Source organism: Blennius ocellaris (genome assembly GCF_963422515.1).
Source record: "Blennius ocellaris genome assembly, chromosome: 14".
In the NCBI taxonomy this organism is placed as follows: Eukaryota; Metazoa; Chordata; class Actinopteri; order Blenniiformes; family Blenniidae; genus Blennius; species Blennius ocellaris.
Window position 1 is genome coordinate 15,508,108 of NC_137663.1, and position 24,073 is coordinate 15,532,180.

The window sequence follows — 24,073 nt, forward strand, 5'->3', positions numbered from 1 at the left end:
GAAAGGTCAGCTCCAGTGGTTACTTTCTTTGAATGCAAAATACTTTAGAAGCACATAGACAAGACCATTCTTTTTTCACCCAACAGGCAGGAGTTCTCCTCGTTCAAAGTATTACCCCGGGGCTGCGCCCTCGGTGGGATGTCTGCGTCACGGCACAATCAGCAACAGCCAGGCGATGAAGGCGGTTTATCTCTTGATGGGAGGGGCAGCAGCTTCCTCGGCTATGGGTTATCTGGGCGCATGCTCGCCCTCTAATCTGGAGGCCAAAGCCCCCGACATGCCAATCAACACAGATTTTTCCGGCATGGGGTCGGCGGGAGCCTACCACACCGGCGGGCCATCGCTCGACTCCCCACACTTCAACAGTTTTGACTTTGAGGTGGCAGACTCTGACTTTGATGCTTTTGATTGTGGCGGATTTACTTTCTAATGCTGTGTGGTTATTGATGTTGACCTGTTGCTTGCCTGTGTTTTGTGAAACCAGCACCGCGTCAACCCTTTCAACCTGAGATACTTTTGCTTGTGAATATATTTTTTTGGTTCTACTGTGTTTTATTGTTCATTTATTGTTGGTCCTTTGCTGATTATCAAGCTTTTAAAGTAATCTAGAGACTCTTCCTTGTAAATATAGACATTGCAGCATATACAACAGTGTTTTTATGAAATGACATACAATAACAAATTTAAAATTCCTTCATGTGTTTCAAATAAAACTGTTACCCTTTTAATGTCTGGCATTTGTTTTTAATACAACTTTCCTTTTAAATGGTAATGAAGTTCTCAGCAGTGAACATATTGTTTTTGGCTGATTTTAGCATCACTTACAGGGGGATTTGGGGTGTTCCTGCCTTTGGATGGTCGTGGAGGTGTGTGCTCCCTGGACTCTGATGCTACTGCTGTGTTTGTGTCTGTATTTGTAACCACAACAATTATTTACTTGGACGACATACCTTTTGTATATAGGAACTTAAATATGAACTCATTATCAATCAGAACTCTCTGCATGCTCCAGATGATACATCTAAGTATGATTAAGTATGATCTTAGCATTCAGATCATACTTAATGTAACTGACTTTCATAGCATTTCTTTGCTGTTATTGTAAATAATAAATAAGCGTAACCACATTTGCCTTTCATACTAATAGTGTAACAAATCACACAAGACATCATGAACTGAAAATATCCTGAAATCTGTTCAATAAGTATCTGAGGTTGTTTTATCTAAAATCTTTGGGGAGGAGGGTTCCTCACTCACCGGCTCCATCCATTAATATGGCGCCCTCTTCTGTCCTCTTGGCTGAACTTCACTGAGAACCGTTGCTTTCTTTGTCCATGACAGGTTGTGTTACCTTTCAGGTGAAGGTGAAGTTGTGGTCCTTTGTATCATAGTAGAGATTTTTGCTTTGCTTTTTATTTCTTTTTAACCTTCTGAACTTGTCTCGATCCTCTGATTTCTAAGATCTCAAATGTGCATCCAGAAAAATATAGAAATGTAGATACAAATCACAAAAAAAATCATGAATATACACACAAGGAGAACAAATATAAAAATTTTGATACATATACAAAACAAGCTTGAACCATAAAAGCCTTTAAAAGTCACTGTACATTTTTATACTTTCTGAAGTCACAGTTTATTCTCATTGAACTTCAAACATTTAAATGTTTAAATATCAAATAATAATAAAACATATACCATCAAATATCAAAAATATTTGTTGTGTTTAAACTGTTTAAATCCAAATACCTGTTCCCTATTCTTAGATTATCACTATTCTATATGATTTTTTAAACCTTTATATCAGCACATACATGCCACTAAAATAATGGCAGATTTCCATAAGAAAGTTAATATTAAATCACCTCGAAAACCATTGCCTCATTGTACATGTGTTTATGTGAATGGATGAATGGGATTATTTCATTCTTTCCTTCACATGTCTTGTTGTGGATGTTTAAAATATTGATCGCAACCTAGATCAGCCGAATGATGGAAAGATGCACCTGATGCTTTCGCTGTGTTTGCATCACTGTGGCAACAGGTGGCAGTGGCTCATACGCAACATCCACAGCACAGTATGCGTCCACAACACATCCAGGAATGAACAGTACGTTCACTTCCGGCATACTTTTAAAATAAAACTCTCCAGTTCACTTTTACTTTACAATTTCAGTTATTTAAAAAAACTAAATATAAAAAAAAACCATTTTATTTCTCCTTTTAGTATACCTCATATATGAAAATGTTTTAACCTCAATCTCAAAGTATTGAGGATGTTCTTTAAGGTCTCGTAGGACACACCATTTTATAATCAAATCTCACAAAGGGGGTGTAAAACTGAGCAAAATCACATATATTTCACCATTTATTGGAGTTAAAACACTCAGTAAATTTGACTTTAGCTTTTAAATAAACATTTCTTTTAGATCAATGCACATTGCTGCTATATAACTGTGTATTCTTGGGGGGGGGGGGGGGGGGGGTAAAAATCAAAATGAAATAAAATGAATAAAAATGCGAGATGCTATCTTGATCATGCGCACAAATGTTTTTTCAATTAACTTTCTTGTGCATTCTTTCATGTGCGCAACAAAAAGAGACGCGCAAATGACCGAATATGGCCACTAGAGAGATAAATGTATTAAAACGCATTAAAAGCACATGCATTGTTCCAGTGCACGCTCTCGTAGTCTTTCGTGCGTCTGTTCATTCTACCCAGAGGCCAAGAACAAATATCCGCGTTGAATTATTTGGAGGAAACGTGTTTTCTTACCGGTGTTTGTGTAACTAACCACGTCTGGCTTCACACCGCCGGAGGCCACCTGCTCTGGAAGATAACCGACGACGAGCTGCGCACTGCGGCTCCTGCTGCGCCGTCCGTCGGTAGAGAGAGAACCGGCCTGGAGGTAGGATGTCCCCGGCTACATGATAATCGTAACATGATAATGATAATTATCAAAAAAATAGGATGTGACAAAAGCTGCTCTTCGATCGATGCCTCGTGAGCGAACATCAGCTGCACGAAGCAGCTCGATCCAGGTTCTTTGTTGCGCGTGAACACCGTTGTACCAGACTGCGTTAAAATAACAGTCAATTTAAGATATTCTTTATTCACGATCAGAGCTTTGTATTGATGTTAAACAATAACGTAGTAAATAATAAAATACTTTAATTCGGCATTGTTACAATGTTACGATGAGCGCGCAAACTGGAGATACATAGTACGATTATAATTAAAAGTTTATCATCATATTTGGTGGGTGCAACTTCATGCCAATAAGAACATGATTATTTGGCTGAATGAATGCTGACTCCAGATGTCTCTGTTTGATATTTAGAATTCAAAGTCGAAATACATTTTTACAATCATTCAGTTAGTGTGTTTATTTCTATATCTCACTTCTGTTGGCTGAGTTAATGATTGCTTTTTATATTGAAGGTGCACATTTGCATTTCCCACTGTCACAATGAATACTACGATGGGCTTGTCCCCCTGGTCTTGCTGTTATTTTTGCCTCAAGTGTGAAGGTTGTGGGTTTGAGTCCGGGCCAGTGTGGAAACTCCATGCCTGGATTTTCTTCCCGATTTCCTCCATTCTAACACATATGCATGAGGCCAAATTATGATTGTACATTATGAATGTGAATGTGTGCCTGGTTAGGAAAATCCTAACCATGAAAGGAAAGGACATAATTCAATGGACAATGGATAATAAACAAAACTAATTTAGTATAGACCCACTGATCCACTCTGGGATACCCCATAATGTGATATTGTGCATATATAGACTGTGTATTTTGTAATGTATGTGGCCGGTGGCTTACGCTTACTGCCTATGTATTATATGCATTTGTGATTTAATTAGTGTTTCTCTGTAATCAGCTATGATTGATGACACTAAAGTCATGAAACATTAAAATTGGTCTTATTTGATCTGATGTAAAATTGTGTCTGAAGTTATAAAGAGTTAAAGCTATTCCCTTCCTCCATGCTGGTTCTGTTTCAGGTGTACAGGAGCAGGATGGAGGCTGTGTTGGAGTCTGCATGAATCACATGGCGTCCAGACTTTCCCAGCAGGTGCAGAGGTTTCGTGCTCAACTGCTGCGGCGGTATGAGCACCAGCCTCTGGTGTGGTGTCTGCTCGGCCTGTACGGCTGCAGGTGGAGACGTCAGGAGAGGAGCGGCGGCTCTCAGCCGGGAGATTGCTGCTGCAACAAGGTCACAAACTACCCAAACTACATGTACATCTTCAACTGCAAGGACATATCAGACATATCATGAGATTGACTATAGTTTTAGATTAACTATTATACTATTATATTGGATGGACATTTAATTTAGAAAGCATTCTATCCGGTCTATATATATATATATATATTTAAACTTCTTTGTGCAATTTCTGTATGACTTCTAAACATTTAACTGATAGCACAGCTGCTTTCCAGAATGTAAAACAAAATCAACAATAAAATAATGATATATTCTTATAAAACTATTTATTCCGGTCGGTCTATGAATACTTTAATACTTTAGTAAGTACAAGGTGCTCATTTGAAAAGCTATTGAAAAGCTCATGTTTTTAGAAATGATGACCTGATCTTGATTGTTCTGAAAGTTTTGAACACTTATTTCACTATTGCAAGACCTGCAATTTAAATCCACGTTTTAAACAACATATAATCACTTTTCATTATGGAACCAAACCTAATGAGCCCACGTGGGAGAATTGAAATCAATAGAGCTGGGTTGACGAAGACAAGTAAATCAATAGAAATGTAGACCATGGTGGAAAACTCAATACCCTGTTTCTGTTGATTTCACTTTTTTTCACCTCAATCATCAAGAATTAACTTTTGTACGAGATTATTTCTCTCACATAACCTAAATGGTTAAGTAGTTGCAAAGTTTGCATCAAAGTTTTTCATTTACAGCCACAATTAAGCTTTTCTGTTTGAGCCCATTTCACAACACAGATCAATGATAAACCTCTTTTCTTTGCAAAAAAATTACAATCTGCTGACTGTGCTCAAAGAAAAACATGTGTGTCACTGTCTCCTCTCTGCTTCCTGCAGTCGGAGGGCGTCAGCTTTGCTGTGCTTGTGGCGGCTTTCTGCTTAACGCTGCTGTTTCTTTACTTCTGGGGACAAGCCAAGAACGACTACAATGACTTTGATTGGTGGGTCGAATGCAAACACAGGGAACGTGTAAACGTGTCACACATTAACCTTCTATGGGGAGAAGAAAAGAAAAACCAAGCAGATTAGTGTGTTTTAATGCTCTCTCTTGTCCACTCTGCACTATGGACTTTATCCTTTTATGTAACTTCAGTGGAGATCTGCTTATAACATTTTTATTATTAAGCTTTTTAGCAGTTTGGCGCCATTAACATAAAACAATCAATATGTAATTCAGGTGCACAGTGTTATCGATTCCATTAAGCAATATGATTGAGGGGATATTACATGGTGGGAATATTCCTGGTTTGGAGGCTCTGCTGTGTGGTTTACATTTTCCCAGTGCATGCAAAGGTCTCTTCCAGTTTCAATGCAATATGAAAGATGGATGGATGAACCAAAGCTAGTATCATTTATTGTGCTGCAGAGATAGATTTAGTATAAAATGTCACCCTCGTTGGAATACTACTTTGTACCAAAACGTGCTTTATTGAGCCACAGAGTTTAAGTATCAACTTGCTTATTAAATGGAATCATTGAATATGAAATGCCACACAATAATACATTTGACTGTTGTAAATATTTACTATAGCCTATACTTTAAAATTCAATATTCTAACTATTATTAACGGTCATCTGAAGTCATTCAATGGATAAACCGTGGCCTACAATGTATTTTATTTTGAAAGTACATTTAAAGTACAAGAAACTCAAAATTCAACCAAAATATACTTTTTGTTGTAAATAAAATATTACTCAGTGTTGAGCATTAATTAAACCTGTGTTTAGTTACATTTAATTAAAGTATTTCAGTGAAGTTACTGTAATTACTATGCAGGTAAGATGCATTTTATTCCCCTTGAGTAAGACAATAAAGTAGAAGCGTGATATTTAGAAATGAAAAAGGGAGGATATTGGTTAATTTGATTAAAATCCCATTGAGGAATTATGTTTGAGCTAATATAATATGTGATCATTTCAATGCAAATATAAACCTCCCCTCCTTTGTTATTGTCTCTGCAGTCGATCACTAACACTGTGTCTTCTCCTTGCTCGTGTCCCTGACCTCCACTCCGGGTGGAAAGGTTTAACTTTGGGAATCTGGGCTTCTGGTTCCCGTGGTCTGTGGTGCTGCTGGTCATCGCTGCAGCCTTCTTCACCTACGTCACTGTGCTCATGGTGAGCCCCCAAAAACACAACACCGGTGGAATTCTTTTCATTTCACAAAACAAACAGGGGAAAGTCAGAGCAGTGGTTTTTCTTTGATTCTTTACACTTGTGTGTTAATAATGGAATGTAATCAAATTGAATTTCTTATTGTATTTGACACAACGACCTCTTAAACTCACGTGCATCTTATCTGCAACAGTGTGCAAATTGTAAACCATGTGAAATCCTGGAAGAGGCTTGTCTGAGGGTTCAGGGGATTTTTTTAACATAAGTGAATGCCAGTGCATACTTGCATAATGCATAATTAAACAGTTCGTAATGTTGAAACTATTTGTTTGTTTATATAAATGACACTTTCATGTAATCAGATTTCTTGGTTTTAGCACTTCTTTTTATTATCATGGTTTTTTTTTTTTGTAGTTTTATCAGATTTAACTCAGGTTTCTTATGTCTTTGCAGCTACTAGCTGTGTGTTTGTTGTCTGAGGGCCAGAAGCTTTATTTACACTGGAGTCACAAGGTAATGCAACACTAAATCTTCAAATCGGCACAATTGTTTAAAACCTTGCTTGCTGTTGTCAGCTGCGCTTCGATGATTTGCATGTTGACGGATGAATTCACTGAAATTCTATCTGTGTAGGAAATGATTACTCTGCACACAAAATGAGCTTCATGGTAGTGAGAAATGATCTTTGATTGATGATCCGTCTCATCCACACAGCTTTGTTTGATTTTCTTTCATTTTATGTTCAAAACAGTCCTGAGGTAAATAAATCCTTGCAAATATATACAGTTGCGCCACTTAAATGTGTCTCCTTATATAGAGTGATCTTGAATAGAGCGTGATTTGTTCCTCTTCTCGTCAGATTGGGATCCTAGTTAGCTTGGCATTCGCCGTCGTGGCCACCGCCGTCTTGTCAGACCTGTGGAGTAAAGAGTGGACCACCGTGTTGCTCTCCTTCCAGGTGAAGCTTCTCCTCCGATCCACAGGCTCTCCTCCTGGCCTCTGCGTTTGCTTTCCTCTTCTGACATCAGATTTCACCGGTTTTTTATTTTGTGCCCCGACCAGGTGACCGCTCCATATTTGCACGTGGGTGGAGTCTTACTGATGACTTTGCTGTCTTGGCCCATAGCTTTGCATTTCTTCCGCTTGAGAAGCAAAGGTGAAAAGCATTTTGAAGTCTTAGGAACATGTCCTGTTCAAATTACACCAATACTTAGAGTTAGATTACATTAAATTACATTTGTTGGAAAATTCAGCGAACATAAAATCAAATAAATTCAAGTCAGTTTAGTGACAAAAGTTCCAGTTGAGCTTCTTCTACTGTTTCTCGTCTTTGATGGATAGCTGCCCGTGTTTCTATTTCAGTAAGGCGTGGCCTAATCATCGGGGTTTACCTGGTCATCCTGTTTGCTCTCTACATGGTGCCCCTTGGCTTGTATTCCCCGTGTATAATAGAAGAGGGCAGCCTGGGCCCTGCGCCAGGTCTCATTGGACACAGAGGAGCGCCCATGGTGAGTACAGTCTCAATCTAATCAAACATCTGTTGTTGTTTTCATAATAATTTAATAATGTCATATCATTTATATCGTGGCATTACAACCTGCGTATCTTTAAAACACTTTATTTTGAGTCATACCTTTGATTAAATTTGCTTTTTATTATTATTTTTTTTTACTTTGGATTATTTGTACAACATTCATCATTTTTGCATGAATCAGCCAACAAATTTACTTGATTGAAAACTTGCAGGCCAACAAGGTACTCCATGTAAACATTAGTGCATTAGAATGACTAAACTGGAGTCATTATATGTTATTTTTTAACTAGGTCTAGCTAGACCCTGTTGAAAAATAACTTTGAGCTTCAATCCTCTTACTAAGTTCATCTACTGAGATTTGATTTGATTTGAAAAGATTATTTTGGACATGTGGGAACAACAACAAACACAAAAATTAATTTAAAACATTAATTACACAGAAAAATTCAGTTGGATTCAAGATCTCAGGTATTTTAACTGGATGACAAATGAATTTGCTTTCTCAGTGTGACTTCTATTCTCTATTAGTGAACACTTATGATGTTTCTTATTATGTAATCGAGGTTTTCTTTCTTATATTAAACTGGTGAATTTAATTTTAAAAAATTACATAGGAACGGAAGATGAAAACAGCAAAAATCACTCATTACTCGGATAAAAAAAACAGGAAAGAGACTGAGAGCGATTGAAAAGTTTAAGAGAAAGTTTATTAGATTATTCTTGCAAGAAGAGACAAAGTCACAGTACAACCTCTCCATGGTTGTCCAGGAGTTTGCCGAACTCTGAAGTCAGACAGTGCCTTCTTAAAGGCTGGATTGTTTTGAGTCTGCATTGAAGGACACCAAAAAGCAGCACAGAGGTTTCAACAGTGCTGACACAGGTCATCCTTGAACTCAGACTGCAAAATTACACATCATTTTTTATGAGACAAAACAAGATTTCCATAACAACCTACAGTCCTTACAAAAAGTACATTGTCATATCTGAGAAACCAGAATAACATTAAATTGGACATCTTTTAAAAAATTTTTTAATCATGCTAAAGCTGAATCTCCCATTTTGTTTTCAGGATTTATTTTGCTCCATGTCCAAGACAAAGTCTCACAATCTGATTTGTTTTTCATCGAGACAGTGCAAACTTGAACTACATTCTGGGTTGCTCCTGAATGACCTCTGCCAACACCCTTCCTGTCAGTTATATTTGGAGCCACAAGACAATACCCTCTGTTCTCGGCAGTGTTTGGCTGTCTTCAAAATATTTCCATGTATTTTCCCTAAAAGGAGACCATGCCCCGTGCATGAACCGGCTGCAACTTCATTCGCTGCATGTACAGTAAATGTGTTGATGGTGTGTTTGTCGTTCCACTGCAGCTTGCTCCAGAAAACACTCTGATGTCTTTTGAGAGGGCGGCGGAAGCTGGAAGTGGCGGCCTGGAGACGGACGTCACCATCAGGTCAGTCAGCAAGAAAACAAATGAAACAGAAGAAGTGAAAGAATACCCCCTACAGTACTAACATGATATGGGATTACATTTTTGGAACACCTCTTTCACTGCTGAATGTATGAATCCAATCATGGGAGTGCAGGAGAGTTTAAATGTAAAACACGGTGAATGGATTTAATTTTTAAAGCACTTTTTGACTGCTTTAGGAGGTCCCAAGGCACTTTACACTATTAATCCCATTCACACTAATGGAGCCATGTGGAATTGAACCTGCAATATTGCAGATGAGCGTCTCTACCGAGTTTCTTTATTTTATTACTTAAAGCTTTTACTTATTATTTGCTTTGTTTTAAATTCCTCCTGTTCTCTCCTTTTGCTTCTCCTTTTTGTGCAAACAAAACATATGTGGCACTATGTCACCTCCTTTTGTTTGGTTTCTCTGTCCTGGCTGTAGTTTGGATGGAGTCCCCTTCCTAATGCACGACAACACTCTGCGTCGCACCACCAATGTCGGCGACATTTTCCCAAACCGCAGCGAAACCCCGGCAGCCATGTTCACCTGGACCGAGCTGGAGAGCCTGAACGCCGGCTCCTGGTTCCTCGCTGTGAGTCTTCTCATTACAGCGTGACACAAGTTCAGTTAACGAGGAGGGAGGAGACAAAGAAAAAGGGTCTTCTTATAAAAATGACCACAGTTGAACTGCTCTCAAAAAACTAGACGAAATGCTTTTCAGGGATTTTTCTGGAAGATTTCTCATAAATATCAAACAATTTGATGGTATCTCGGGGAACCCTCACAAAAGCTGCGTATGTACGAGTGTATGAATTAAAAAATATAGAAGGTCAATAATCTAAGAGAATGAAAATGATAACTGTAGCAGCTGAAGTTAATATTTAATCTGCGATGCTAAGTTAATTTCCCTTCACAGCAGTGCATTAGTGCATTACATTCAGCATGAGCTGAATGTAATAGCGAGTCTGCAGGTTACATCACAGCATCAATGAGGTATTGATGTTTTCCTCTTCCAGCACAATCCGTTCGGTACGGCCGGCTCTCTGAGCGAGGAGGACAAACAGCGCGCCGGAAACCAGTCGGTCTGCAGCCTGCAGGAATTCCTGCAGCTGGCGGCTCACACAGGAAAGCTGGTGATCTTTGACCTCTACCGGCCGCCCAGAGGTCACCCGTACAGAGACACCTGGATCCACCGCACGCTGGAGGTCATCCAGAACGAGTCGGCCATTCACTCCTCACAGGTGAGGAAGGAATCGGAGTCTGATTGCGACAGCACGGATTTATCTTATCGGAGGATTTGGCTTCAGGTTAACTTCCACTTGTGCCTCATGCTTTCCACAGACAAATACAAATGTTTGTAATAATTGTCTTTTTTTTATTGCTGCTGTAAAGTTTTGTTTTAATTTATTTATTCTTTATGATTAATAAATGCATAATTCTTTTAATCAAAAAACCCCTGTATTCATTTTAATTGGTACATTTTCCCTTGATTGGGATTGGTTAAACCCCTGATGACACTTTATAGGGGTTGATTTCTGATTGGCTCATTGGAGTGACACACTTTTTAAAAATCAAAACAAACCATAGAGAGAGAGGACAGTATTTTCCACTGCTGGAGCATCATACCCAGGCATGGGGACACAAATTACTGTTGGAAAATAATTAGAAATGGAATTCTGCACAATATGACCCCTTGAAAAACTTTAATTCATTTTAACATCATTGCTAAATTATTTCTTTCTTTTCTTTATTTTTGGTAAAAAAAAATTATCAAAAATTATAGCAAAGTACAAATGGATAACAACTGAATAACTAAAAGTTCTTCACTCTGATGCTTTCTTTTCCCAATTCCCAAAACTGTCACTGTGGAACATACAGAAATGTATTGGAATCGTCAGTGCTATTTATTTTTAGATTTGTTAAATTGTTTGTATGTTCTCATCAGGTGTTGTGGCTGCCTCCAGATCTCCGAGGTCTGGTCCAGGAACTGGACCCTGACCTCCAGCAGACTTCAGGCAGCCGGCTCCCCCTAGAGGAGCTCCAGAGTAACCACATCGTCAGGCTGAACCTGCACTACAGCTCCATGTCCGTAGAGCTTGTCAGGTGTGGGACTTTGACATTATCACATGAAGCAGTAAATGTCAGCCAATGTGTTGCTGTTGCATCATGACTCCTTGTTTCTGCTCGTGTGTGCAGTGAGTATGCTGCTGTCAACATCACCACCAACCTGTACGTGATCAGCCAGCCGTGGCTGTACTCACTGGCCTGGTGCGCTGGCGTTCACTCCGTCACCACCAACGCACCCCAGCTCTTCACCACCATGAGCTCTCCTCACTTTCTCATGGTAACATCAAGACGAAAAGCTCTTTTAACATCCGATTTATGGAAATAAGCAAGCTTGGCAGATGGAGATTAAAGGTGCTGCTTGGCAGTAGGATTTGAACCAGTAAACTTCAGGTTTCAAATCCACCACTTCCCATATATACCGTAAATACTGTTTAAGCAATTTTGATTTATGTTTGTTGCAATGACAAATGAACTAGTTCAATAAAAAAATGCACTTTTTTGGTCAGATATTTATTAGTTTAAAAAAAAACAACCCAAAAATTCCCTTTTGCTTCTGTCTTTTTTTTCTCAGAGTCCAGATGAATATAAGCTGATTTGGATTCTCACCGATGCATTGTCATTTGTGGCGATCTTCACCATCTTCTTCTTTCACTGGTAAGTTACACGCAGCATCACTATAGAAGCATTTTACAAACCAAACCAACTCCAGTTTAAGACTGTAGGAATCCCAATACATATAAATATTTGCACTCAAATAAAAAGAGAGGAACATTCACTCTGAGAGAAGAAATCATTTCATATTTAGAAAAAAAATAAGAAACCTTGTAGAAAATTAAGTTATATATTGGGATATATTAATGTAATCTACATGCATTTATGTATGTAAATTGCCAGATATATTGTGGAAATGTATTATTAATGGTAATGAACTGTATGTGGTGTAATAAGTATTATTGTAATTAATGAAAATAAGTTCAGAGAATGTTTTTTGAATATTTCACAGTTCAATTTTTAAAGTTTGTAAGCACTGACTCACAATTATAAATAAAACAAATGTTAATGAATAAATGATGGTCACTTCAGTCAGGGCAGGACCTTATCACCACTGGTGTATTACATATATTTGAATCTGTGTGCTGTTCAGGTGGCGAGAGCAAGAAATGGCCTTCTGCTCGGGGAGAGAACTCCACCTGGATAACGGCACTTACAGTCAATTCAAAACAGGTAATTTGTGCAATGCATGTGTATCTGACCAAAGCTCTGACAATTTGTCGATATATTAATCATTCTTCAATTATTTATAAATTTAAATGAATGAATCAAGGCTTGGGATCGCTTTATGTGCTGCACATAAATGAAAAATAAGGGAATTATACTATGAAAATGTGAATAGAAGAGATTTTTTTTTATCAAGACAGAAACATTTCCATTAATAATTATTGTGTTACAATAAATATTTGTTATGGGAGCATTTGCTATTGCAGCTGTAAAACATATGTTGATAATCGTTATCATTAATAATGATTTACTGATCATACAAATACATATATTCATCAAATTATTAATGCAACCAGGTAGCCAAAAATAAAGTTATGTTACCCTTTAAACCTTATTACGTAAGGGTGTGGTATGAAATATTTAAGTAATGCCACAACTGGGCATTTGGTGGCAGTAACGAGTCACTGCAGCCCAGCTTCAGTATTGTTTATTGTTTATTACTATTTAGCCTTGGAACTTTCTAATAAAATAATTTGACATACTGCTGCACGTTTACACCCTTTATTTATTGAAATAGCACATTCCAGGTGTTATCTAAGGACATTTCAATATTTTTAAAGACAACATTAAAAAAAACCCTGACAGAAAATATACAAATAAAGTATAATAACGACTATAATTAAACATTTTTCACCATTCCTAGCTTAGAAAACTTACTGAATTGGATGCATTTTTCACAGGATTTCTTAAAAAGAGCAATTGTTTTACAATGAACAGTTTAAGTTTGAGTCAGACTAACTGATGATTTAAAATTTGCTAGTTTTTTAATTGAAGCTTGATGGCATATTAAATCCATGACATTTACATGTTTTATCCTCCATTGCATCTCTCACAGAGATGGGTGACATCTGGTCCATCTCCAGCGCCAACTCCCCCACGGAGAAGGTGCCCAACATGGCAACCGTAACAGAGCACTGACAACCAACCTGGCAACACAAAACCTACTGCCTCCTCCCAACACTGCCAACCTGTGAGACCTCAGTGAAACATTTTGTGCACCTTGTCTTAATAAAGTGAATCAAACAGCTGCTTGCTTGTTTTATCTGAATGCTGCACAGAGATCTGAGTTTGACAAAGAACTGAGGGACTTGTTTATGAGATGGTTTATGACTGTAACACAAGATCTTCTGTTGACCTTCTCTATTGAAATGCTTAGGTAGCTGTTTACATAACAGCCTTCATTTTTCTTTACACATAAACATGGCACAAAGGAAAGACACACAAAGACATTTGTTGCGTATGAATCATCAAAACTGATGACAAACTGTATGGAAGTGATTCATGGTAACAAAAAGCATGAATTATGTGCAGGTATAATATATGATTACAATACAGAATTATTCCATAAGTTGTTTGTTTTTTGTGTTGACCTAAAAGGTTTTGATGTGAAAAACGAACCTCAAAGTATTCTTTGCAAAATATCATTTATTCATCTCTACATTGACGATACGTGTTCACATCATAGATGAAACAATTCTTCATAACCATTGCCAAAGCAGTATGATGATTATGATTTGATGCTGAAAAATTAATACTAACTGTTTGTATGTTTAGAAAAGAAAAACCCAACTACAAACGAGGGGGATCAAGTGATTCACCGTCTAGGTCACATAAACAGAACTACAACTGAAATAAATGCAATGTTTGAACGTTGTGGCACACATATGGGCTGTTCACGCACACGTGCATGACTCACAATGCAACAGTAGAAAAAGAGAAATGCATTATTTGCATTTCAAATCCAGATTTTCTCCGTCAGCACCGGAGAGTCCTTGTAATGAGTCCAAGTATCACTGGATAAATTGGCAAATGTTAAAACACTGATAAAACCAAAGAAAACCAGGATGAGCTGAAGAGTTATTCCACATTTGTTGTGATTAAAACAAAAAGGTAATGGTGCTTGGGCAAACTTGGAGAGAGAGAGAGAGAGAGTTTAAATAAGGAGGCATCAGCTACTTACAAATGAGAACAAAGACACAAAGAAACATGTTTTTGGGGATGAAGGTTGTGAGTTCGGTGCCAGCGTTTGGTCTTAAAGCCCGTATTGACCAGTCAGAAACTACAGGGAAGATCCATTTAACATGTCTTGATTTTTGGGGGAGAAAAGAGGTGACTTAAAGGCAAAAGGTGAGTTTTAAGACAGGCTCACAAACAGTAACACGGAAATGAGTGCGCGTGAGTTCAGGATCGATCCAGCGCGGTTCATGAGCTTCCAATCGGCGGTCACTTGCTGTTCCCCCGGGAGCTTCGCTGTTTGGTCATTGTGGTCAGCATCTGGCTGATGTAAGAGGTCAGGAGGTCGTCCATTTTATAGCCCTGAGGGACGAGCACAGTGCTGATGTTTGATTGTTTTCCGATGTTTTTCCTGGTCAATTTTTTAATGATACACTGTGCATCATGGAAATGTATTTGAAAGGTTTCCTGTGACTAGAAAACTCATATGTGAATCCCTCAAATTTGCCAAACTGTTGACATGTCTCTCTTAGTGGGATATTAATAAACAGAATAAAGACTATTTATTACTAAATGTGTGAGACTGAAAAAATAATACCCTTCACCCGTTGGTGATTACTAGTAGTTGATATACTGAGAACACATTACCTATGAACACATAAAACAAGGATAAAAGCCTCATTACATTAGACACAATGGCACAAAACACTGCAGTAATCAGACATTGTACAAATTATCTAACCACCCTTTAATTTTATGCCTGATGTGTCTGATAAAATACCTTGCCAGTGTGGAATTAAACCTGCTGCTGTGTAAATGTGCCATTTTTACGGCTGCAATTGTATCTTGATGTATCTAAACTGTGTTGACACTTCTATGACTCACCAGTGCGGTTTCGCAGAGCAGCTTGCTGCCTCGCACCAAGTTTCCGATGGTGATATGGAAGTAGGTGTTGCCACTGCTCCAGTTGGAGATTTTGGTGAATGGGTGAGTGGTGAGGATATCCTGCAGAGAGTTTCACAATAAACAAGGACGCTAATTTACTTCTTGGTGAAACCAGTGTTTTAACAGTGGCCATAAACCCACCTTGGACTTGGGATCAATCAGGCTGACTCCATGTTTGTTGATTGCTATAAGAAGGGTTTCTGGGTAATTTGGATCGGTCGTTTGCTGGAAACAGAAACAAACCAGAATATTAGTAGATTTTTTTTAACTGCTTTCTTGAAATCCGAGTAGACGTTTGAACAGTAAATGGACTTTATTCATAAACTACATTTTGACCGTTTCTGCCGCTTCAAGGTGTCTGTTCCATGACCAGTCTCACTCACTTATTCACACACTGTCACACACCAGTGGTGTCTTTCCCAAGAACACACAGTCAGAGTGATGTCGGGTATCCAAATGTCTCATACTTACCCTCAGAAATTAATCGCTAAACTATGTACCTCGCTCCAAAAATACAAAGCCCGATTTACTGAATTGCATGCTCACGCAGTCGATTATGATTTCAGGTCGTGTGTGTTTTGTGGATGATTTATTATGTGTAAATCATCCATTACACATTAAAATCATATCCAAACAAGATAATTTAGATTAGGGTTTTGTGTGCTTACTTGACATTTAAGACATACAGAAATACAGTTTCTCTGCCTGTTGTAGTTTCACATTTTCATCCTATTCTTTAATTATTGTGTTTGCAGGTAAAATAGAAAGACATAAGATATATCCAATTATTGCAGGATTTTATAAACACATTAATATATTATAAAGGCCTCACCTTGACTTCAAAGAAGGCCGAACCAAACGTTTGCCATTTGTAAATGATTTTCAGGAAGGAGAGTTTGGCTTCTTCACGAGACTTCCCTGAGTGCTTGTTGAACAACGTCATGATGGACTGAGAGGGAAAAGCATCTTTTATATAACTCATAACATATTTTACATTACTCCAACTTGTAGTAGAATATCTGATATAGTAATGAATGTCTTATTTCAAGTTTATGACATTTTTAACCGGAAAGCTTTGCTGATTTTAAAAGATCTAACCTTTGCAAAATAAATGTTACCATTATAAAGACATCTCTCACTTAGTTCTAGTAAACAAGGTAAAGCATACAGTTAAAGAAAAAACAGAAGCCAAGATGTAGCCGAAATTCTATTAAAATTTTTACATTTATGTGGTAGACAATTTCAATTCAATTCAATTCAACTTTATTTATATAGCACCAAATACAACACAGTCATTCCTAGGTGCTTTTAACAGAGAAAATAGAAAAGCCCAACATAACTCTAAGCTTTTTGATTGGAATTAAATCCACAATAATTATTCTTTTTTGAGCAGCTGAGGCTTTTTTTCATGCACATGTTCAAAAAAGAACGCTCACCCTCTTCCAGTCGTCGGGTGACAGATGTCTGATCTGATCCTGAGGAACGAGCTCCTTCAGGACCTTTGAAATATTGGGGAAGTGGGATTTGTCCTCCTCAAACTTCACCCTGTAGATCAGCGCTGCCAACTGGTGCACCTCCTCCTTCGGACACTTGTGGTAGCCACGCAGATATTTAGGCAGCTCCTGCAGGGAGATCATCACAAACCTGAGTGTTTCCTTCAGTTTGAAGTTGCTCAGTGAAATGAAATTTAAAACTCACAAATGGAAATCTGGAGGACTACATTGGCAGCTGATCTAAGTAAACCAACAATCCTACAACAGTAAACGTGTAGTACAAAAATGTTGGTACACTCACTTGGTAGTAGTGAAAAATGGAGTCGGCCATGGTGTCCTTTCCTGGCACAGTATTTGTCCATAGTTTCTTCATGAAGAACACCTGGTAAGTCAGCGAAGGCACTACTCCTACGCACAAACACATAGTAAGAAGAGACAAAAAAAACAAACAAACAAAAAAAAACCGCCTGAACTTTGCTCACCGTCTTTTACATGTCTGGCTTTCTTAATCCAATCGGTCAGGTGCCTCACAAAGTCAAAGAAGAAGTCACCATCAGGCACGCTGATGACCTGAAAACCAGGAAACCAGAGACTGAAATTAACTATGAATCATGTAATGTTGAAGTAAAGGAATGACTGCAGTCAGGAATACATTTCTAAATAGATAATCACAAAAAGATACTAACAGAGACAGACGCAGACCAGAAACAGTACAAAACAAACATAAATACATGCAAAATAACTGTAAATACACAAAAGGCTACAATTATGTGTAAATTAACCACAGACAGTAGTAAAATTAAACAGACTACAACACTAAAAGAAACAGGAGCAGGCCAGTTTAAAACTGCACATAATCAACATATATGGATGCAAAATGAGTGTAAAGAGAAAAAAAAAAAATTATATAAAATGTAATTCTAATCAGGCAGTGATTCCACTTATCATCACCTTATCTGTGATCTTGACAAAGAGGCTGAAACCCTCGGAGGATTTCAGCATGAGACGTCCGGAGATGTTGTGGCAGAAGTCTTTGGCCTTTGTGCTCGACTCCACCTCGAAAACCTGAGAGGCGAAGTACAGCAAAATAAATCAAACACATTGTGGTCAAAATAACAGACACGAGAAAACGTGAAGAGGAAAAACAGGCACTTTTTAACAAGTATGTTCACTGTAGCAGGTTTATAGAGACTCTTGTATGAAAGAAAATGTAATTTATACCATATTGTACCAAAGTGGACATTTATTTTGGGCTGGTGTATGTACATAAATCTGCTCATATGTTTCAGTCAACTGCAGCTAACCAGAATGATGCTTTCAAAAAAAACGGTATGCACTGTACAAATATTACACTATAATGTACATTCGGGACCTCTGCTGTCACTGACCTCATCAGAATCATCGGGGAAATACACTTTATGGAAGATCTGAGTGGTTTTGTGCTGGATGGCCTCCACCTCCACCAGGTGAGGAGGATACTTTCTCGACCCGTTTCTACCACAAATAACAGAGAAGAGGGATGAATAGAGTGGATTGCGACGAGAATGACTGAGTGAAAAGTGGCCGTGTTTTACCGTAAGGCTTTCTGCAGCCGCTGCATGCAGTCCGGAGCCAGCGGGTAGTGTTTCTTGGCCTGGAGGAACTTCTGAACGTGAGGCAGCAGGATGTTACTTGGAGGGAACAAACCGGTGCAGAGCCACAGCAGCTCCCAGCCTTTCTCCTCGCTGTACCTGCACAATTTATTACTTCTGTGAGGGAATACATCTATTGACTCATTCCCATGGTGACATGTCATTTTATGGGGCTAGAAAACATGTCCAATTGTGAGAAATCAATGCATTTTCAATATGACTAAATGTCTTAGTTTGACTGTAGTAAGGTACATGTGATTCAGCTTAGACTAAGTCTGCAGGAAATGAGAACTTATGTTAATATGGGAATGAAAATGTTAGGTTCCCAAATGGAAAAGTTACATTTGTTTGGAGGTGAAATGATGTTGTAAGGTCAGATCATGATTAGTGTTACGTTAACTTTAAGAATTGAGTTCAACTTTATGACCTCTCCTCGCTCAGATGTAGACGTTTTTTTGTATGTTCTCATAATAAAATACCTCGCGTTACACAGAGTTAAACATTAAGGATAAGGGTCCGGACAAGGTTCAAGCAATTGGTTACAGTAGTTACAGTTTGGCTGTAAAATTCATTGCGTCGATGTGAGAGTCACACAGAGATAGAGCCAGTGTGTGTGTGTGTGTGTTTGGGGCTTACTTGATGTGATTATCTGTGAGCTGCTTAAGAATCTGACAGAAGATTTCGTCTTTGAGTGGCTCAGCCTTCAGCGCTCCTTCAAATATCTGATCGGTGAGCTCATTGACAGAACGAACCCGTTTGGACGGATAGTCGCCCATGTACTTCATCACAGGTAGACGGACAAGGTTAAGCAAAACAACCAAAGACAACAGAAGTGTTCAGCGCAACAGGATCAGTCAGATCCAATTCAGTGCAATGACTCAAACAAACTCTTCATATGAAGTGAAATAAACTGGATCGTATCTGTTTAATATGTATTGGGGCTGTTGTGATTAATAACATCTTGACGATAGACATCTTTCCTGTTGTTAAGAAGGCTGAGTCATCTCATATTTGCTGAAGAGCCCCTCCTCCAGTAAACAGGAGTTTAGTGAAAAGATAACATAGATTAGACAACAACTTATTCTGATATAAATTCTATTATCTTGGAATAATATTTACATAGTACACCCATTGCTGTCTAAAGCAATTGAAGTACAGTTATGAATTACTTTCTAATGTCTGATTTATAAATAAAGTAATTATTTGATAAATAATTCTGAAAATACTGTTCACAAACAAAAGTGACCAGCCTGAAATAGTTTCTCGATACCAAGAGTATAAACTTTAGATTCTCAAGTAATTTTGTGCAAAGTCCTGCTGTAATTGGCTCAAGAAGGACACTATTAGTACATATTTATTTTGATGAATTTAAGTGGCCCATCAAACTGAATGTCTAAAGCACAGTTCATCGTCGTTACATCTTCCAGTAAAGGATATCTATGAAGGCCAGGCACGCCTCCTGGGAGAGCTCCTCATGAGCCAGCACTTTCTTCAGCAGCGGCTGTTTGAGAGGCTCCCTGGTGCAGCTCCACGGACGCTCCTTCCCTCTGGATTTAGGGATCATCACCCGGCTCAGAGTGCTCTTAGGAGGAGGTCTGTGAACATATATTACATATATTTACGTGACATAATTCAGCCTTAAATCACTGTTAATGGGTCCAGGATTACATTAAAACCCACGTCTTTTTGTTTTCCACTAAATTACTGTCGGACAAACCTGAAGTAGTCGTAAGAGAATTCCTCCAGCGTGTAGGCTTTAGATTTGTCTTCCTGGTCGGCGGCGTTCATGTGGGACAAACCGATGGACTCGCGCCTCTGATCAGGAGTCATCGTGACGAGAGCCTGAGAGAAGAGCGGTGACACAGCATTAAGTCTTAATGATTGTCATGTTTTTCATTCAGACCTTCCTTTTTAATAAAACTTTAAACTAATATCTGCTTTTACGTGTTGTAGGGGATATTAGAATTTATTTAATTATTGATAAGATATTCAGCCTGGTTATTAATTCATACTGTGTTCCAGTTAGCTTTTAGTTTTTAATTTAGTTTTTAGCCTGTAAAGCTCTTTGTTCTGCATTTTATCATACAAAAAAACCTTCTATTAATAAAGTTTGACTGATTGATCGACTGATTCATTTTTACTTTGCATTTGTAAAGAGTCACAATGACGTATGAGGTGTCAGCAACTGCTGCCAGTAACTTGTACGTGTCTGACCAGCTACATAAACCACGCTAGAGATACACAAAAGTAAAAGTATACCTATAAATTGAAAGAATGAACAAGCATGCGTATTGCTTTGCTATCACTCACCACAATGTCGTATTGTGGCCTGGTGATAGTGGGCAAAACGTAGACGCAGTCCGCGGGGAAATCCCCTCTCTGTTTGGTCCTGTCGTTAATGCCATGAGCCCAGCCAGAGTTCATCACGTGCTCGCCGTTGTGCTCATCCAGGATGATCAGATCTCCTTTGGAGAAACTCAGGAATGTGGAATCAACCCCCGCTGAATGGTTAAAAAAAAAAAGAAAAAAAGTTGTGGATTTGGTTCATGAATGCAAAATTTCTATTCAAAATTTTACTGAATCTTACCAGGCGTCGAACAGTCCAGCAGTCCCACCACATACTTGGACCTCTTCCTCAGACCCTCGAGGAAAGAGATGACCAGGTCACGAATGTCCTCGGCGTTGTTGGAAGTAAACGTGTATTCGTCTCCTTTCATAGTGGCCAGGGTGAAGCTCTGACCTTGGAGTTTCCCCCCTCTAGAACATACACCGGTATTTCAAACACATGCACTTTCAAAACACGAATATAATGGAGAAAACATGACTGAAGGAAGACATGCTTTGTATTAGTACAAATATTTTTTTAGCCCAACCCCATTTCCAAAGAAGTTGGAACAATGTGTAAAATATCAACAAAAACACAATTAGATAATTTGTAACAGAATGTTCAAAATTCTAAAGTATAGATATCATAATAGATTCAAAAGCAGAAACACTTTTCACAATGGAAAAGAGCAACATTTTGCTTCGAAGGAAAGTTGTACTAAACAACTAGAGTATGTATCAGGTCAGTTAACCGGGCAGATAAAGAACATTCTAGAGGATCTGCAAAAACGATATCAGAAAATGGTATAACAAATTGAAAAAAAAGGGTCCCTAATGTAAAGTTGCACAAACTTTGAAGATCCCATCATCTATTGTTTAGAAAATCATCAAATAAAGAAGCCGAAAAAGTGGACTGAGGAAAAACGTCTTACTGTCAACTTTTGATATTTTATTCATGTCCTATTGTGAATAAATCATACGTTTCTGCATGCTTCTTTATAGAACATATTTTAATTAACATTTTTGAAGACAGATTAATCAAATTTTGACATCTCTTTTTGAAAGCACAGGCTAAAAATGAGAGAGAACATCTGGCTTTTCATCAATGCACAGTTAGAGAGAGAGTATGCTACGAAAGGCAGTTTCTTTAGTGCTTATTCCATATGCACCTTACGCATCTGCAAAACCTCTATCGATGTTTTCAAAGAACTTTTTTTTATCAGTCCTTGCAAATCCCCCTAAAGTCCAGTGAGTGCCATAGTGCAGCACACAGCTACATTGTGGAACCCAGGCGGGTTCCTCACGGAACTTAGATCACCAAACTACATGCAATCTTACGGTATTTCTACCAGCAGGACCTGCTGAATCTGTGGCCTTTTTTTTGGTTGGACCGTTGACGTACCTGCTACTGGACACCGCTGTGATCTCTGGGAATGAAAGCTCGAGAAGAACCTGCTCCTGTTCGTCCACAAAGTAGACGCCTGTCCAGTTCACCGCAACGATCACATCGTTCTTGGGGAGACTTGGCCCTACAAATATGTCAGATCCATACAGAAAAAACCCTCATGTTGTGACTCAAAGAAAACAGTGGTTCCTAAAGCCCAGATTGCTTTTCTGAAAGGATGCAACACACACACACACACACACACACACACTCACACAAAAACCCCAACACATTTTCACCAGGTTGGAAACTACTGTAGTAGAACATATGAAGATAGTTTTGCCTGTTTGTGTTGCCCACCTGAGAATTTGAAGGCCTCGTAGAAGCGCGAGAAGAGTAAAGGCCACTTTAAACGAGCAAAATCCACCACGTCCTCCTTCACCCTCTGAGTGTTCAGCCTCCTTTTGGTTTGTAATCCCTGCATGGGGGGGGCGGGTCACAGTTAGTTTATGTTGAACAAAACCAAAATAGGTTGTAATTCGGTTGTTCCAGCGGCCGCAGAAACCTTTTTATGGGCGTTGACAATGAGCTGAAGCCACTTCTCTGCCGTCTTCGTGGAGGTGATTTCTCGGTCGGGAATGTAAGATGGGATGAGGCTGAGCAGACGCTCCTGGAGGATCTCAGAGCCGTAATCCACGAAGTACTGCTGAGAGGCCAGCTCTGCAAGATCCTCCTCCTTCAACACAAACACAAGAAAACTACATGGCTGACAAAAAAAAAAAACATGAACTCAAGTAAGATGATCAGCACTGTATCCTGGAGCTGGTGTGACAACTGGAATGGAAACAGTCTGATTTTAGCCTCTGATTGTTCACTGCATCATACAGACTTGGCTGTACAATCTGCAGACATGGGAACACCCTTTGCCTTCAGTGTTACTTTTATAAAGAAAACAATCCTGCTTGTATTAGCTTTGAAATATCGCCTCCATCTCATCCAAAATGAGATGAATGTCAGATCTTTTTTATGCTTTTATGATTAAATTGTGGCAAGACGAAGGATGAGTCAGAGCTGAAGGTAGGAACTCGTCTTTATTTAGCAACCGCCAAAACTCGCCTAAACAGTACGGCAACATCCCAGACGCAGACATAACAGAAGAGAATAAATATTTATGGTGATTGGTTAGTAGATTTATGTAGGTTCCTATGGCAATCATTGTCTAGACCAGTTTCTTATTGTGTTTTCCATGATGGTTATAAAACATTTTCTGACACGGGTCTTGATGAGTGCTTTAAAAAACTGCCTACTTATTACTGTAAATATTACCATTATAATAAAGAGATCCCAGATAGTTTTATCAATATAAAAATCTAAGATGCTCACCCTCTCACATCTGTACTCTCCGAATTTCACCCCTCGTACGATCTGCTGATAGATGAGGTTTGTAGCCGCGTAGTCCTCGGCGGGGTTGTGCCAAGGGTGGAAGATCTCCTTCCTGAAGAACAGTCTCCAGGGGGCGTTCCTCTCTTGAGCGCCCTGCTCTTTTGCGTACTGCTCACACTGCGAGACGGCATCCATGACGTGGTCGCTGCCGCTGCCCAACGACGACACCTGACCAAACCAGTCACACGATTACACACAACCTACAAGGC

At 38.8% G+C, this 24,073-nt stretch overlaps 2 protein-coding genes across 2 annotated transcripts in view; one reads left to right on the plus strand and one right to left on the minus strand.

The window, feature by feature from the left end:
* Window positions 1-304: 304 nt before the first annotated feature.
* gdpd4b (glycerophosphodiester phosphodiesterase domain containing 4b) lies at window positions 305-13,663 on the plus strand (the record flags this gene model as incomplete). Its single annotated transcript, XM_080508991.1, has 16 exons — window positions 305-410; window positions 4,010-4,221; window positions 5,076-5,179; window positions 6,263-6,356; window positions 6,807-6,866; window positions 7,213-7,311; window positions 7,416-7,509; window positions 7,716-7,861; window positions 9,259-9,341; window positions 9,787-9,937; window positions 10,362-10,586; window positions 11,291-11,448; window positions 11,542-11,689; window positions 11,984-12,066; window positions 12,557-12,636; window positions 13,526-13,663. The coding sequence occupies 16 exons, from the start codon at window positions 305-307 to the stop codon at window positions 13,606-13,608; spliced, it is 1,926 nt and encodes a 641-aa protein (XP_080365117.1). The 3' UTR covers window positions 13,609-13,663.
* Window positions 13,664-14,217: 554 nt separating this feature from the next.
* The window catches only part of myo7ab (myosin VIIAb), a 34,046-nt gene continuing 24,190 nt past the window's right edge, over window positions 14,218-24,073 (minus strand). The window contains exons 31-49 of the mRNA XM_080508780.1: window positions 23,805-24,032; window positions 22,987-23,157; window positions 22,782-22,899; window positions 22,440-22,566; window positions 21,300-21,469; window positions 21,023-21,213; window positions 20,430-20,554; window positions 20,133-20,307; window positions 19,349-19,491; window positions 18,656-18,811; window positions 18,470-18,575; window positions 18,033-18,146; window positions 17,564-17,651; window positions 17,383-17,489; window positions 17,025-17,210; window positions 16,421-16,537; window positions 15,730-15,813; window positions 15,529-15,648; window positions 14,218-15,006 (exon numbers count right to left, since the gene is read on the minus strand). Of these exons, the coding sequence (XP_080364906.1) occupies window positions 14,914-15,006; window positions 15,529-15,648; window positions 15,730-15,813; window positions 16,421-16,537; window positions 17,025-17,210; window positions 17,383-17,489; window positions 17,564-17,651; window positions 18,033-18,146; window positions 18,470-18,575; window positions 18,656-18,811; window positions 19,349-19,491; window positions 20,133-20,307; window positions 20,430-20,554; window positions 21,023-21,213; window positions 21,300-21,469; window positions 22,440-22,566; window positions 22,782-22,899; window positions 22,987-23,157; window positions 23,805-24,032 (2,619 nt within the window). The 3' untranslated portion in view covers window positions 14,218-14,913. The remainder of the gene's footprint in view (window positions 15,007-15,528; window positions 15,649-15,729; window positions 15,814-16,420; window positions 16,538-17,024; window positions 17,211-17,382; window positions 17,490-17,563; window positions 17,652-18,032; window positions 18,147-18,469; window positions 18,576-18,655; window positions 18,812-19,348; window positions 19,492-20,132; window positions 20,308-20,429; window positions 20,555-21,022; window positions 21,214-21,299; window positions 21,470-22,439; window positions 22,567-22,781; window positions 22,900-22,986; window positions 23,158-23,804; window positions 24,033-24,073) is intronic.